The 16,743-nt window shown below is 37.6% G+C and overlaps 1 protein-coding gene across 11 annotated transcripts in view; it reads left to right on the top strand.

The window, feature by feature from the left end:
- The window catches only part of PLCH1 (phospholipase C eta 1), a 208,656-nt gene that overhangs the window by 24,226 nt on the left and 167,687 nt on the right, over window positions 1-16,743 (top strand). For all 11 annotated transcript variants that reach the window (XM_011379273.2, XM_023524242.1, XM_011379263.2 and 8 more), the window contains one exon: window positions 14,427-14,545. In XM_011379273.2, coding sequence (XP_011377575.1) covers window positions 14,467-14,545 — 79 coding nt within the window. In that variant the 5' untranslated portion in view covers window positions 14,427-14,466. The remainder of the gene's footprint in view (window positions 1-14,426; window positions 14,546-16,743) is intronic.

Here is a 16,743-nt window from a genome sequence, read left to right as displayed (position 1 = left end):
TTTTACATTCCTACCAGCAATGAGAGTTATTGCTTGCTGCTCCACATTTGGTGTTGCCAGTGTTCTGGATTTTGGCCATTCTAATAGGTATGTAGTGGTATCTTGTTTTAATTTGCATGACATATGATGTGGAGCATCTTTTCATATGCTTATTTGCCATCTGTGTATCTTTTTTGATAAGGTAGACACCTTAAGGTCTTTAACCTATTTTTTTTATCGGATTGTTTGTTTTCATATTGTTGAGTTTTAAGAGTTCTTTGCATATTTTGCAAATATTTTCTCCTAGTCTGTGGCTTGCTCTCTCATTCTCTTGACATTGTCTTTCACAGAGCAGAAGTTAAAAAAATTTTTTTTTAACATTTTCATTTAGTCATGTACAATTTCAAAAACATATAACATACACATGCAAAATACTCAAATATTAGGAATTAAAAGGGTGTAAAACAAGGGGCTTACAGGATTGAAAGACTATTTTAGGCTTCAGAGCAAAACAAAACCAATCAAATTTTGAAAATATCTTTGTTCAAAACACAAAGATATTTTGTTTCTTTTTGAAGGAATACTTCAGGGACAAGAACTAACCTGCTTGTGTTGCCTGAGGCAAGGCCTGGCTTCTCTTCCTTTGAAGGCCTTTTACAAAATACAGATGCCAGCATTCACTGGCCTTGATTTTCACTTCCTCCTCCCCTACTTCTGCCATTCGAAAGTGCAGCACCCTGGGCCCACCCTGAAGACAGGAGAATGTGGTCAAACTTGGTGACTAGTTCCTGTTGCTTTCCTGAGATGATCTTCTGTAGGTGTCTTTCTTGAGCTCGCTAGCCACCAACCTGCTCACCTTGCGCTACTGACTTTAACATCAGCTCCTTGACTTGTACATCTAGTTTCTGCATTTCTCTCACTCTGTCTCACAGGTCAGCCTGGACTGTAGCAGTGCAGTCTCACTGCTCAAGGCCTTGTGCTCCTTCTCCAGGCTCTTCTTGCCACTGTTGAGGGTGGACACATTCCAGGACTGCTTGTACCTACTGACGGTCTCATCAAAGTGATGGTACAGACCTATTATTCTTTTGTTGACCAGAGTCAGGACCTGCTCTGTGATGCAGGCCACAAGAAGTGTTAAATTTTAATAAAGTCCAGTTTATCAATTCTCTCCTTCATGGATAGCGCCTATCTAAAAAGTCATCACCATTCTCAAGGTCATCTAGGTTTTCTCCTATGTTATCTTCTAGGAGTTTTATGGTTTTGCATTTTACATTAGAATCTATGATTCATTTTGAGTTAAATTTTGTGAAGGGTGTAAGATCTGTATCTAGATTCATTTTTTTTTTGCATGTGGGAGTCCAGTTGTTCCAGCACCACTTGTTGAAAAGACTTTCTTTGCCCCATGTTATTGCCTTTGCTCCTTTGTCAGAGATCAGTTGATTGCATTTATGTGGGTCTATTTTTGGGCTCTGTATTCTGTTCTATTGATCTATTTATTCTTTCTCCAATATCACACTCTCTTGATTGCTGTAGCTTTAGAATAAGTCTTGAAGTTGGCTATTGTCAGTCTTTCAACTTTGTTCTTCTCCTTCAATATTGTGTTGGTTACTTGGAGTTCTTTTAATTTTTTTAATGGCTACGTATTTTCCACTGTATGGATATACTAAAACTTAACCAGATTAGTGGACAATTCAAGTGCTTCTTATCTTTTCAAAACAATGGTACAGTGAATAACTTTATAAATTCACCATTTTGCACATGTTCAAGTACAGCTATAGGGTGTACTTTCAGAAGTGAGAATGCTAGGTCAAAGGTAAGTACACTTGCAACTTTGATAAATATTGACATATTGGCCTTCATAGAATTGGTAAAATTTTTATTTCTATCAGAAATGTATTAAACTGACGATTTCTCCACACTCTCAGCAAGTTTGTCATCAAGCTTTTTGATTTTTGCTAATCTAATAGGTAAAAAATTAGTATCTTTATATAGATAAAATCTGCTTTTCTTTTATTCACTTACGGGTGACTTTACAAATTTCCATTTTGAGCAGAGCCTCAGAGTAGAAGGTGTCATTTTATTCTTTCCAGTATAAATTAAAAGATCAACTTTGAAGAAGCAGCAAATGCATAGGTTTTTGACCACTGCCTGGTGAGGAATAGAGTCAGCACACTTACTTTTTCAAAATAATATGCATTTAGTTGCCTTTCATAATTCCTTCCAAATCTCGACGTTTCACTTCTCCTACTTAACCTTGCTTTGTAGTTGGAAAGGAGAGAAGGTGTTGATTGGAGGTTTAATTACCCAGTTCAAGGCAGATCTCTTGAGAGCTTGTTTGGAGGTTCTAGCAGGGGAGCGCAGCTACTCGTATATGCTTGACTGAAGAATGGTCCTCTCCTCTATCAAGGAAGGTTGTCCTCTTCCACCGAGCGTTTAGCTTTGGGAGGGATGCACATGGAGCAGTGAGGAAGGAAGGTGACACCTGCCTAGCCAGCCAGATCAGCCGAATCAACCCTGGCGATCAATGGGGCGACAGATGTCACAGCCAGATCGCCCTCACATCCAAGACAGATCTCTTGTTGGAGCTGCATTCCTCAATGTTGGGTGGTAGGAGTAGAGAAAGCAGGTAAAGATCAGAATCCAGCACATGCACTGTGATAAAGCTCCCCCTTCTCTCACTGATGGGTGAGAAAGTAGACACAAGAGAAAGTGAGATGAACTCGGGAGATCTGCCCTTCTCTCGGAGTGTGCTCTTTCTGAGACTAAATTTTTGGCATTCTTATATGTGAAGGAATTGAGTGAAGAGCTATTTAGAGGTTCATTTCTAATTAAAAAGTTTGGAAATCACTAGTTTAGAGACAATTAGTATAAATTAAGGATTTTTTTGAATGTTAGGCCTACACATAAGTTGATGAAATTAGAATTGTAAAAAAAAAAAGTCTCCTGTTATATGTCATCCCGAAGAGTCTTCAAATGTGATCAAAAACTAGATTTCAAGATTGATATCTGCTGAGAGTTGAAATCTAATTACCAAGCAGTTATTCCTTTGGGTGTTATTTTTTTCAACCCAGTCTGCATTGTGCGCTCACTTTTACAAAGCAGGAATATAGAAAATAGTGATAAGAATATGCCAATCCTGACATGACTATTGGAATGGATTGTAAATTGGAAAGTCCGCATTTCATTCCTGACTCGACAATACCTTAGCAGTGCTCGCTCTTTTGTGCTCTCTGTCTGTCTTTTATAGTCTTTCTCTTATGTTCATTGTTTACTAAGAAGCAAAATGACATAGATCTTAATAGTGCAATCTTTGGAGTTAGATTTTTTGAGTTCAAATCCCAGTGATGTCAGTTGATAGCTGTGGACCTTAGGTAATTACTTAATCAATTTGTGCTTCAGTTTCTCTGTTTATACAGTGGGGATAGTAAGGATCATTTTAAGGATTAACAACAGGTCCTGGTGTGGCTATCAAAATGCAAGGCTCCGTGGCTTTGAATGTGAATTCCCAGGGTTGAATTCTGTTTGTAGCAATACAGTTTACCAACATTCTTGCTAAAATAATGTTAAAATGCTGGATACAATAGAAAGATCATTTTCTTAAATGCAATGAACCAGTAAGAAAGTAATGAATATTTAATCCAAAAGCTGAGTGAAAAGAGGTCTATTGAGCAATGAAGCTGGCTTTTGCCTCGAGGACATTTGCCAAACCAGCTAAGCTTGAACTTCTGTTTTCATGACCTGAGGGCATAAGAGAGACAAGGTAAGACATCTGAGAGGGTATTTATCCTTCAGTCATAAAACCAGGACTTCAGAAAGCTTTCCCTCAATGTAAGGGTGAATTAGAATAAAACAAAAAAATATCATTTATTCTTTCCAACTCTAGAGGACTATAAGGAAAATCACCTATTAAAATGTTGCTACTGAGCAGATGCCTAATTATTTGGTCCTGAGAATTTAATTCTAAACCAACTCTCAAGTGTGCATCTTGAATCAGAATAATTAGGTGGACAGAAAAACTTCAAGATGAAAATTTGATTTAAAGTGTTCCTAAATTGGAAGTGTCCCTGGTACCAAGCAGAAAGCAAAATTTCTCCCTCTGTTGGAGGAGTCTTTTATCTAATACTTTGGAGAAACCCCACCAATGAGATTAGAAGGAAAATGAGCATCTCATAGTAAAAAAAAGTCACTAAACACAAAATATGAGCTGAGAGTAAGAAACTATAAAGATTGACTAAGCCAATTTGAAAAAGAACCAAATAAAAATATAATAATTAACAACTCCATGTATGAATTTAACAGCATATTAATTCCAAGTGAAACAAGGAAGTAGTCAACTGAACGATAGATCTGAAGAAAATTTTTAGATGGCAACACTGAGTGGCAGAACAGAGAAAAACTCTAAAGGTTAATCAATGTGGAAGATAGAGTATTCAGAATCAACATAAATTTAATTACAGTTTTAGAAGAGAGACAATGGAAAGAGGCTATATATAAAGAGACAATATCAAGGACCAATAAAAAGCATCACTTCACATATTCATGAAGTCATATGAGTCTCCATCAGGATAAGTAAAAAGAAATCCACACATAGACAAAGTATAATGAAATTGCAAAACACAAAAGATAAAGAGAAGATCTTCAGCAAGGTCAGAGAGAAGAGGCAGCCTATCTTCAAAAACATGACAAATATTCTTGACAGTACAATAATAGAAGCCGGAAGGCAGTAGAATATTATCTTTTGTGCACTGACAGAAATTAACTGTCAGCTTAGTATTCTTATTTCCATTTAAAAAATCTTTAAAAAAACAAGGACAAAATAAAGACTTTTCAGACTTAAAAAAACCTAGAGTTTGTTCTAGCAGATTCTCACTAAAAAGATATACAGTTGACCCTTGACTAAAATGGGATTTTTTCCCAGTTAATGTGGTAGTAACCGCAGGTTTGGAATCTGAGGATTCAACCAACCCTGGATGGCAAACAGTATTTTTGCATTCCCGACATGGTTTCTATCTGCAGTTTGTTGAATCTGCAAACGTGAAAGGGCCGACTGTAGAGTCAAAAGTTATAAGTGGATTTTCAAGTGTGTGGAGGTCTAATTCCTGCGCTATTCAAGGCTCAACTGTACTTCAGGTAGAGGAAAATTATTCCTAGATGGAAGATTTCAGAAACAGGAAGTAATGAAGAGCAAAAAAAAAAAGGAAAAATTTTAAGTTAAAGCAGATAATGACCATATATAATAATAATGATGATGTCTTCACAGTGAGAACTAGATAAAATAAGTGACATAAGTTGTGTAAGCAAAAGCAGTATCTTCTAAAGTTCTTGCATAGTTTAGGAGGATGTTAAAAGATATTGATTAAATTTAGATTTTTATAAGTGCATATTAAAATTTCTAAGGCAACCACTAATATTAGTAAAAGAGTGAATAATTTTCTAGCCAATGGAGAAGATTGAAATGAGAAAAATAATCTTGAAGATGAGGAAACTGAGAAGAGTATAGAATAAGCAAGACAAATAAGATGCAGAAACAAATCCACGTGTATCAATAATTATAATAAATCTAAACGTACCCAAGATTGTTAGAGTGGGTGAAAAATGAATATTCAGCTATATGCTGTTTATAAGAGACATGTCTAAAATATAAGGGTACAGAAAGGTTAAAAGTAAAATAATAAGCGAGTGATTAAAAACCGAAAGAAAGCTGACAATATTGACATTAGACAAAATAAAGTTTAAATGCTAAAAAAATGTTTTTAGAGATGGAGAGGGTCATACTGATTAAAAAGTTGCAACTGAAATATATGAAGCTTGTATGCATCGAATAGCATGGCTTCAATGTATATAGTAAGCAAAATCTGAGAGAACTATGAGAAACATATTCTTAGTGAGATTTTAATATACCTCCTTAGTTCTTGATAAAGTAGGAAAAAGATCAGTTATCACATACAAGATTCCAACCATTCAATTAATAAGTTTGAGCTGATAGACATGTGAAGATCACTACATCTCAAAACTGCAGAATACACATTATTTTCAAACACAGAACATTTATAAAACATGACCTCAAACTAAGGCATCAAGCAAGTCTTAACAATTATCAAATGATTGATATCATACAAACTAGATCTGTAAACACAATGCGTTAAGCTAGATAACTAAAAAACCAAAAAACAAAAAACTAGGAACTTGATTTAGTGGTGTATCTTGTGAGCTTTAAGAAATGAACAAAGTACCCTCTTATTTCTTTCCCTTTGTGTACATAGCTGGGAAGGGGCTAGCTATGGAATTAGGCTGTTTGCAGAGCCTTTAACAACCAGTTTGGCAATGCCTGGAAACCTGTGGGAAGTGGGGGAGGGAACTTGGGAAGGGGAGGACAGTGACCTGCCAGCTGGGGAGCAGACTGGTGCCCCACAGACCCAGGCTTCTAAACTACTTTAGAAACTGTCAGCCTGGGCCTGGGCCAGAGGAAGAGGTGCTGTGGCCCCTCCCATTCCTTTTTTCACTGTATAATTTTCTTAATTTGTCTTAAAGTTAGTGGAGAAATGTGAGAAGGAGCAGCTTTCTTTGAAATCTTAGCTTTTAACTGGATTTACAGATGCTCCTTGATTTACGATGGTGTACGTCCAGATATACCCATCGTAAATTGAAAATATCTTAAGTAGAAAATGCATTTAATACACCTAACCTATCATGCATCATAGCTTAGTGAGCCTACTTTAAACATGCTAAGAACCTACAGTTGGACAAAATCATCTAACACAAAGCCTATTTTGTACAAAATGTTGAATAAAATTGAAAATAACTTTATTCAACATTTTGTACAAAATAGTTATTGAAAGTGAAAAACAGAATGGTTGTTATTGAAAAGTTATTGAAAGTGAAAAACAGAATGGTTGTGTGGGTATCCCTTTCACACCACTGTGAAATTGGAAAATTGTTATGTCAAACCATCACAAGTCGGGGACTGTCTGTAGTTTGAATTCTCAACCTTTAGGGATAACCGAATACAGAAGTTCCCAAATGTATTGTGTTAGAGGCTGTGAGGTATGGGACAGTTTTGGGAACTTTTTTCTTATGTCTTCCTGTTTCTAAGCATTTAATGTTTTACATATATTACTATCAGAGCCTATTTATGTCTTTTGTTTCTCAGCAAGGCTTAAAAAGAAGGAAATCAGCATTTCTTCTTATAGGTTAAATGCTATAGTACTAATGGGAATTAACTCTGGTTTCTCAGGACTATTTTATAATTAAAGATGGATGGACTGGAATATTGGGGAAGGGTTGCCCATAGTACTTATTAATACAATCTGCCATATTAAAGTTGGGGGTTCTTAGAGAGCCTCTTTTGAACTCATGCTTAATAATGCATTACTCACATGGCTATTGTAATGGTCATTAAAAAGAAAGATATAAAGGGAAATATTGTATAAACCATAAAGTGGTTTGCAAATGATACATTATTAAGAAAGAATGTAAAGGCATGGAGTCCTGGTTTTTATGGAAGAGGGGTGCCCGAGGAGGGTAGGCTGTGGTGGTGGTACTTATAGCAGATAGAGGTGGAGACAGTAGTCAGCATGTAATAGATAAATCCCTCTGCTTAAATATATATATATAATTTTTCCCTCCCCTCCCATGAAGTTCTCTTTTAAAGATGTTTTTAGTTTTTTCTTTAGTGTTAGAATTCCGATTTCCATATGTGGGCTTGAATAGTATACCTTCTATTAAGCCATTTAAGTGACTTGAACAGATTTGTAATTTTTCATAAAACTCATGTTGAAGCAGTGATATAGATTTGCCTCTTGCGTAAAAACAGCTAAGGGAATTCTATATATGAAGATAAGATTTCAGATTTTATTCTGCTTAAAATACCTTCAAGGCGTTGAGAGAATCCTTTACTACCAGAACAAAGGACTTGAATGCACCATATCTCTTGGGAAAGCCCCAGTAAATATAGAGTCACACACACACACACACACACACACACACACACACACACACACACACGTGTGTGCGACACACACATACATATTTTAGCATTTTATTTTATTATTAGTTTCAAGTATATAGTGCATCGGTTAGACATTTCTATAGTTTATGAAATGATCCCCCCGATTATTCTTCCCTCTAGCCCTACACATAGCCATTATATTCCTGCTGACTGCATTCCCTATACCCTGCCCCCCATCCCCATGACCATCTATCAACTACTAATTTGTACTTCTTTAACCCTTCAACCCTTTCTCTCAGCCCCTCCGCCCCTCTGGCCATCACCAGATTGTCCTCTATATTTGTGAGTCTGTTTTCGATTAGTTTGTTCTTTTTGTTTCTTAGATTCCGCATATAAGTGAAATCATATGGTATTTATCTTTCTCCGTTTGACTTATTTCACTCAGTATGATAACCTCTAGGTCCATCCATGCCGTTACAAATGGTAGGTTTTTTTTTTTTTTAAATGACTGAGTAATATTCCATTGTATATATGAACCATAACTTCTTTTTCCAGTCATCTGTTAATGGGCATTTAGGTTGCTTCCATATCTTGGCTATTGGGATACATAGATCTTTATGGATTATCATTTTAGTTTTCTTTAGGTAAATACCCAGAAGTGCAATTGCTGGGTCAAAAGGTACATTCATTTTTAACTTCGTGAGAAGTCCTTCAGACTATTTTTCATAGTGGCTATACCAATTTGCAATCTCACCAATAGTGTATGAGTCTTCTTTTTCTCCACATCCTCTCCAACACTTGTTTTTATTTTTGATGACAATAGCCATTCTGACAGGAGTAATTATTATAGAGTCATATTTTGAAACTCAGGACCAGCAAAAAAATCTTGCCAATGGTCCCCGAGCAAATCAGTTGTTAGAACTGAAACCTGAATGAAGAGCTCATAGCTACCCAGTGGGTTCTCTTAACTGGCTCTGCTGACACATTTTATCACTGATTGCAAGTGACAAAAAACCCAACTCAATGTGGCTGAAACAAAAGGAAATGTATTGGCTCATTTAACTAAAAAGGGCAGCAATAGCTTTAGCTTCAGGTGCGACTTAAATGATATCAACAGGACTTAGTCTCTATATTCCTCTGGATTGGATCCATTTCACACAGATTTTCCCTGTAGTGACAAGCTGGCTGCCAGGAACTCTAGATTTTGAGGCTTCACAACTATACAGCCTCACAACTCAAGTCCAATAGAAAAGGAAGTTTCTTTTCTTACAGTTCAAAAAGAAATCCATGCCTGACTCTCAGTGGTCTGAAAATAGCCATGTGCACCTCCTGTGCAAAGCCCCAGCCATGTGCCCACCTGGATCAGGAGATGGAGCTCACACCACATACATCTCATGGGTAGAAAGTGAGAGAAAGCAACCCACCGATGTCTACCTTTTTAGGGGCCTTTAGTCAAATTAAATGGGTGTTGGTACGAAGAGGAATTTTCCACTTAAATGACTAACCTTGTAATCAGTTCTTTGTTCTGCTTCTGTAGACATTCTTGCCCCATACGCTGAAGGGCAGAGTGATCTAGAGATCAACTGAAGACTCTCCCTCCCCTTTGATTGTTCTGTCTAGATAACAGATGTATTGCCTAAGTTCCTGTCTGAAAATCTCAGGCTCTGTAACTGCCTGTAACCCATAGCAACTCCCGCGGTCTATAACCGCCTGAGGACAAATCAACCAATCAGCCCATGCCAACTGTAATAGCACGGATAAGCCCTATAAAAAGCAAGATTGCCCCGAGCTTGAGGTCCAGATCTTCAGAGCGCTTGCTCTTCTGGAACCACTGGCATAATAAACCGGAGTTCTCCAACTCTCTTAGTGGTGGTTGGTTTCTTGCCGGTCTGATTTTTGCAACATTTCTGCAACAGGTGTGAGGATTTCTTTTTCCTTTGTAGAGTGTTAAAAGCATTGACAAACGTTTATTACTCAAAATAGTTCTTGCTTTTCTTAGTTAATGGTGTCATCCTGGAATTTCGGTGGTGTCCTACTGCTACAGTTTTCTGACTGTCGTATAGTTTGACGTTGGCAATTTTAATCTTATACCTATAGATAAAAATGGCAAAAATTAGAAATGTAGAATGATTAAAGTTACTAATCATTTCTAAAATGAGCTTGGATACATTTAAACTTTTAAAATATTTTTTTAGTACATCTGATGCTTGAATCACCTCCGAATGTCTACATGACTTCTTTTGTTTCTTGGAGTGTGCAGACTTTGAGTAGAGTTGATTACAATTTCTTTTTCAAATTACATTTATTCTGTAACAGTATATTTATTGGTATGTATTTATTGATATATATTTACTTAAATACATTTATTGACTAGAGTGTTAACATATTACTAAATTATTAAGTGAAATAAATAGACTACAAAAAAGTGGAATTTGATATTACATAGATACCTTAGGAGGTGGAATAAGCATTTTATAAGCCTCAAAAGAAAGTTAAAAAAATCAGTTTTTAAACATCTTTCCTTTTGCCTGAATATTGACCAAATAACTTAAAACTGAGTATAATGGAAGTGTGTCTCTAATGGAATTTAAATTGTGATTTTTTGAAAAATCAATGAAAAAATATTTTTGGTAGATATTTTTGCCCCTTGTGACCATGAAACACTCAGGAGGTCCCTGCTTTGGACTGCTGTGGTGGGTTTCCTGCCAGCTTTATCTGTATCTGCAGGTTACACAGCCTTCTGGGCCTCAGTTTTCTTCTGGCTACACCATGAGAGGTTTGGCTTAGCTGATTTCTAAGGTCCCTTTCAATTGCCTGCCTTTAGTGAGCACTGGGTCCTTGGTTCATCTAAATCTGGTTGAATGAAAAATTGGGTTTTTACACAGCTCTTTCTTTCCCTACTCCAGCCCCACTAACTCCATCATCTCCACCTCCATCATCTCTAAAATTTTGAAACCATTAGCTCTGATTCTGGAGCCAGAGAGAGCGCTTCCTTCCTTCAATCTAGGCACATAGTGAAGGCGTCACTGATGTTTATTGCGAGCCTGTAGTGTGTGCATATCTCAGGTCTGTCAGAGAGAGCTGATAGCCTGCTCCTACCAGATGCCAGAAGAGGTAAGATAAACAAGCAATTAATGAAAATAAGGAGGCACACAGCCTGAAGGCCATAGGGTTCAATTATTTATATATCTTTGTGCTTTAGCTCAACTATTGACATTCTCTGAGCTTCCTCTTCCTACAAAAATCTTCCTACAGAAGATTTCTTCAAGGAATGGAGATAATGTACATAAAGAGTGGTTCTCACCTTTGGCTGCATTTTGGAATCACCTGTGGAGCTTTAAAACCCACTGATGCCCAGGTCCCACCCCCAGAGATTCTGATGTAATTGGTCAAGGATGTGGCCTGGGAGCAGGGATTCTAAGACTTCCCAAGTGATTGATTCTAATGTGTAGTCAAGGTTGAGACCTACTGAGTAAAGCCTTTTCACAGTTTCTGACACATAGTAGGTACTCAAGAGGTACTCAATAATTAGGTACTCAATAATTAGTAGATAGGATTATGATAGCTCAGTGAACGAGAGAGTTTTAGGTTAATTGGAGAGAGAGATTCCTGGGGGCATTTCAGAAAGGCAGTGGCGTTTTATCTAGCCCTTCAAGGAAAGGACAGTGATCATAGTGTGGGGTAAAAAGATCTGGAAATTGAAAAGCCTGGTCTATTGATGTGAACCAGTGCTCAAGTATCTTAACATTATATACTTCTCTGTGGATTTGTGTCTTTGTCCTCAAAGAGTTGTAGGTCCCACCCTTATTGGATTCTGAGGGTGTTACCTATGTTCATTATCTATTTGCTATATAACAAGTTACCTGAAATATTACTGTCTTAAAACAACAATAATTATTTACTATCTTTTACTGTTTTTGTGGCTTAGAAGTACAGATGGTGGTACAAAGGGCATAGCTTATCTCTGCTCCACTATGTCTAGGGCCTCATCTGGAAGCTGGAGGCTAGAATCGTCTGCAGGGTCACTCACTCACATGTCTATGGTTGACGTTGGTTGTTGGTTGAGGACTTAGCTAGGGCTATCAGCTGGAACACTCGCACCTGGGCTTTCTTACAGCTTGGTGGCTGAGTTCCCAAGGCAAGCATCCTGAGAGAGACTAGGAGCCGGGCAGAAGCCATATCCTTTTTATGACCTAGTGTTGGAAGGCTCATAGCATCAATTCCAACTGATTCTGTTAGAAACGAGTCACTGAGTCCAGCCTATATTCAAAGGAAAGCAAATTAGATTCTTCCACTGTTTGAAGGGGAGAAATGTCCGAGAATGTGTATGGCATATTTAGAAATCACCACATTGTGTAATACTTTAATTCCTTGCAGCCTGTTGTGACTAGAACCTTGGGTTTGGAATCCAAAGATAAGATTTCAAGTTCCATTGCTACTTTTTCCTAGCATCATGAGTGACTCACTGACTCTAACATGCCCTCTTCTTTTTCATCCAGTTAAAAGGAAACTAAATGAGAGTCAGGTATGTGTATGTGTTTTACTATGTACAAATGCACATTATTCTTTAATCTTCTGATTCCACTAACCTTCCTTGGACTGAGAATGTACTGAGTGCAAAATAAAAAATGACACGTGAAACCATTAGATCAAGTTAGTAAGAAAAATGATCACGAATACAGACGGGTTATTTTTTTTAATTCCATGTAACTTAAAATACTTCTAATATAAATCACAACTATACATTGTATAGGAAACAGTTATTGATATTACTGAAAATTATTTCCAATTCTTGGAAAAAAGTTATTAAAATATAAATGTTTTAACAATTGCGTACATGTATGTGTGTGTGTGTGTATATATATATATATATATAGAGAGAGAGAGAGAGAGAGAGAGAGAGAGAGAGAGAGAGAGAGAGAATACATTTATATATGTAAATGCATAGAAAATAACTGGAATGATATACACCAAACAAAAGTGGTCATTCCAGGAGAGGGGCAGGAAATGAGAGAAAAGGGGACTTCCAATTTAGAAAAAAGTTGAATTTCAGTAGTTTGAGCTTTTTTTTTTACATTAACGAGCATATATTTATTATATGTCAACAAGCATTATTTATATAACTGAAAATACTTTTTAAAAGAAGAGATCTTTGTCATATGCAGTGTTGGGTGGAGAGAGGGCAGATGGGGGAGGTTGTCTCCATAATAAGTCATTTTCTGCTATATTTTACAATTGAGTCCATAGGTGACTTTATCTTAAGTGATGGGACTCATCTTCAGCCTGAGGGTGTAGGAGAAGCAGCCAGACTTAGCCAGGAGGGGATGAGGCTGGAAGAACTGGGACTCAGGCCTGGAGCCAGAGGAAGGGTAAGATTAGGCTGGAGTTAGTTCGATTAGATCACTGTTGAGAGGGTTAAGAATGAGCCTTAGGGAGCCAGGGAGAAGCTCTGGCAAAAACTTTCAGAGCCTAGAGCCTTCACCAATTGTTCCGTGATCGAGCAGACAAAGCTCCCACAAGTTTTACTAAGTGGCTGACTTCATCCTGGAGTACCTAGGTTGCTTTAATAGGACAGATGACAAATTGTGTTTCCCACCTGTGGATTTTCTGTCATGCCAGCCTTGCTTGATTTTTCCTGGCTTTATTCTGTGACCAGGAAATAAATTGGAATTCTAAAAAGTTGCTTTAGCCAAATCCTGTGAACAAAGGGGGCCTTGTTCAGGGTGATGCGCATCAGCTTTTGGAGGAGTGGAAGTCATCAGCTTGGATCTCTGCTTTTCAAGTCCTTGCTCCAGTTAGCATTATGTTTTTCTGTGGAGGCACAAGCCCTGTGGAAGAGCAGGCCGTGCTTCTTGTTCACCCCACTTGAGGCCCGGGCCTGACTCTAGTCACACCAACAAGTTCCACCTGGGCAAATCCAGGCCCTAGTGGTCCTAAATGGACACTGTGAAGACTCCACAAGAGAGAGAGGCAAGCTTTGTTACTGTGTTTGGTTTCTCCAGGGCTTACCTGGAGGCTGTTATAATTTCTAAGATTTCTATGGATCACAGAGTCCATCAGAGGGGTGTAGACACAAAAGTCAGGAGCTGGGAGTGATAGTCACCATTCTGTTAGTCACCTTCCCTCCTGTTACTGAAATGTCCTGAAGAGTGACCAGTATTTACTGGTTTGGGTCCTGGCTGACCATGGCTGAGGCCTGGAGCCCTTAAACCAGTCTTGAAATTTGCCTGTTCGATTGATTTTCCCTGCAGACAGCAGTAACTATTTGTTAGAAATAGCAAGTGGTATTTGAAAAAGATACTACTTTAGTATGTTAAGTGACATTCTACCCCTGGGAGGACTTGTGGGACATTTCTTAGGGGGATTCCAGCTCCATGCCCAGAGCAGTCATAGGCCAGATGTGTTGCCCCGTAATGCCAGGTAACTAATGGCATTATGCTACCGGTGTGTGTGTGTGGCTGCCATTTTCTTCATTTTTGTCTTCTGTTTCCCTTTACAGGGCAATCTGGTTTTGATGCTGTGACAGAGATTCTCTGACAATGAGTTACTGGAACTCGGGGAAAAGAAACGGTGTGCGGTACCGCAGGCATTTTCTGGTGGACAACGGTGCATTTCACGGTAAGCTGCCTTCTGTATTTATGTACTTGAATCTTTTATTTGTTTCTGACAGCACTTTTATTATTCTAGCATTCTGGGTGCAAATATAGTATAATTGCTGGGTTCAACCAAGAGCTTGAGTTAACTCATTTATGGATTATTACCTAGAAGCCCCAGTGGACTCATGCGCCAAGTATCTCGCCTCAACAACCATAATGAAATTTTCACTTTCCACCTTACAAGTTAGTTTATGTCAGTGCCTTTTTTCTTCCAGATTGTCAGCTCCAGTAATACTCCTTTCTAATGTTTGGAATTTGGGGGAGCTAGACCCATAGTAAGTGTTCAGTTAATATTTGCGGATCATCAATGAGTACTTATTACTGGCATGATGTGTGCCTTCTATGAGGCCACATATAAAAACAGAACAGAGCAGTTCACAGCACTTAACCATCACTATTAGGGTGGATTACTGCAGCCCTAAGTCAGTCAGAGGGTAATCAGTATTAGTCATTTTCATGGCACACCAAGACTAATTGCCTTTACCCTGCTGGTGTGTTTATTTTGTGTTATGCAATCAGGGATAAGCTCTGTCAATCCTGCTATCAGGGTACCCTTGAGTGAAATTTATTTAAGAGTCAAAGATATATGTGTTGCCAGAATTTTTGGAGTAATCGCCATCAAAAGCTGGTGGAATTATAGCAGGAAGAGAGAGATTTCACAGGGAGTGGAGTGCTGTTTGACCGAATCCTATAATTTAAGCTGCTTTTGACTTTCTAAACTTGGTGTTTCTTCTCCAGTTTGGTGATGGGCTGATGTTTTTATTGCTTTAAATTAAGTTTAAGATAACAAACTTAACCTTAATTGAAGCATTTTAGAGTTTACAATGTTTTTTCATATTCATTATTTCTCCTCACTCTAGAACTTTCCTAGGTAGAGAATGACTTTATTTTATAGGTCAAGAAAGGGAAGCAGAGATGAAATTATCAGCCCAAGTTGACATAGCTAATTATTAGCAAAGTCAGAACTGAAATTCTTGCCTCCACCTTTCCAGGCTGGCTCTCATGGCATTGCAGGGGTGAAGTGCCCTTAGCAAAGGACACGTGGGAATTATGACAACACTATGGCACTGAGTTCTACTTTGTTTTTCTCTGAACCTCATCTCATCTAAGGATCTTGCTCATTGCTTCTTCTCTCACATACAGTGTTTACTGTGTGGTATTTTCTGTTAGAATTTTATTTGTATTAAAGATGATACATACGGTAATTGAAGAAACACAGGCATTAGAAAAACTAGCTTTATATTTTCAAGTTTCATTTTGTGCCAGTTTTTAACTTTAAATTTAAATGCCATCATAGATTATTTTGGAATGATCTCTTTGTCCAGAGATCTCAAAGTCTGTAGCAATTTAAAAACCATTCCTATGTATTTTTATAGTTGTATTATCACTTAGCTTATGACTATATTGTAGATACTTCTCCCGAGGGCTTGATGATCATTGCCCTATTGAATCCTTTCACTACCTTTGCCATCATCATGATTCATCCCATTTTACGGATGGGGAAACAGGTTTGCGGGAGGTTGTGAAGTGATGTTAGGCAGAACTCCAAGACCCTGCTATTATCTTCCGGGCTGTCATCTCCATTTCACTAGAGAAATTAACACTCTGAGAGGTTTAAGTTCTGTTCAACAGTATTTACTCTACTATTAGCTAGCAGTGTGTTATCTTGAGCAAGTTATATAAATCCTGCAGGATCTCGGTTCTCTCCTCTGTGTAATGAGTGTGCTAGTCTTTATGATTTTTGAGATTCTTTCTAGTCGTAATCTGAGATTCCATCAAAGTAGTTCTGAGAATTAGATTACTGTATTTTGTGAGCTACCTTTTCACTAAACGTGAGATACACAAGAGGGCAGTAGAATACTTAAAATATGATCTAGTTACTTCCATTCAAGAATTACTCTTTTTGAAAGGAGGTAGAGATATCACATCTGCCTAAGACTAAAATGATTAAAACCAATTAGAATTATGATTCTATTCATTGATAATAAAGCAGTAGCTTTAAGTATTTCTGATAGTGTAAAATATAATTTTGGATATTTATACCTAAAGATATGTATTTCAGGAAAGAATGATGCCTCTGTGCTTCCTCTTTACCTCTGCAGAAAATTAATGTCGTTAAGATAGGAACTTATTTAACTTAATAAATTGTGAGGATTCTTT

This window comes from Pteropus vampyrus, unplaced genomic scaffold (assembly GCF_000151845.1).
Source record: "Pteropus vampyrus isolate Shadow unplaced genomic scaffold, Pvam_2.0 Scaffold12, whole genome shotgun sequence".
NCBI lineage: Eukaryota > Metazoa > Chordata > Mammalia > Chiroptera > Pteropodidae > Pteropus > Pteropus vampyrus.
Note: the sequence above shows the minus strand (reverse complement) of the source record. Positions and strands in the feature narration are given on the sequence as shown.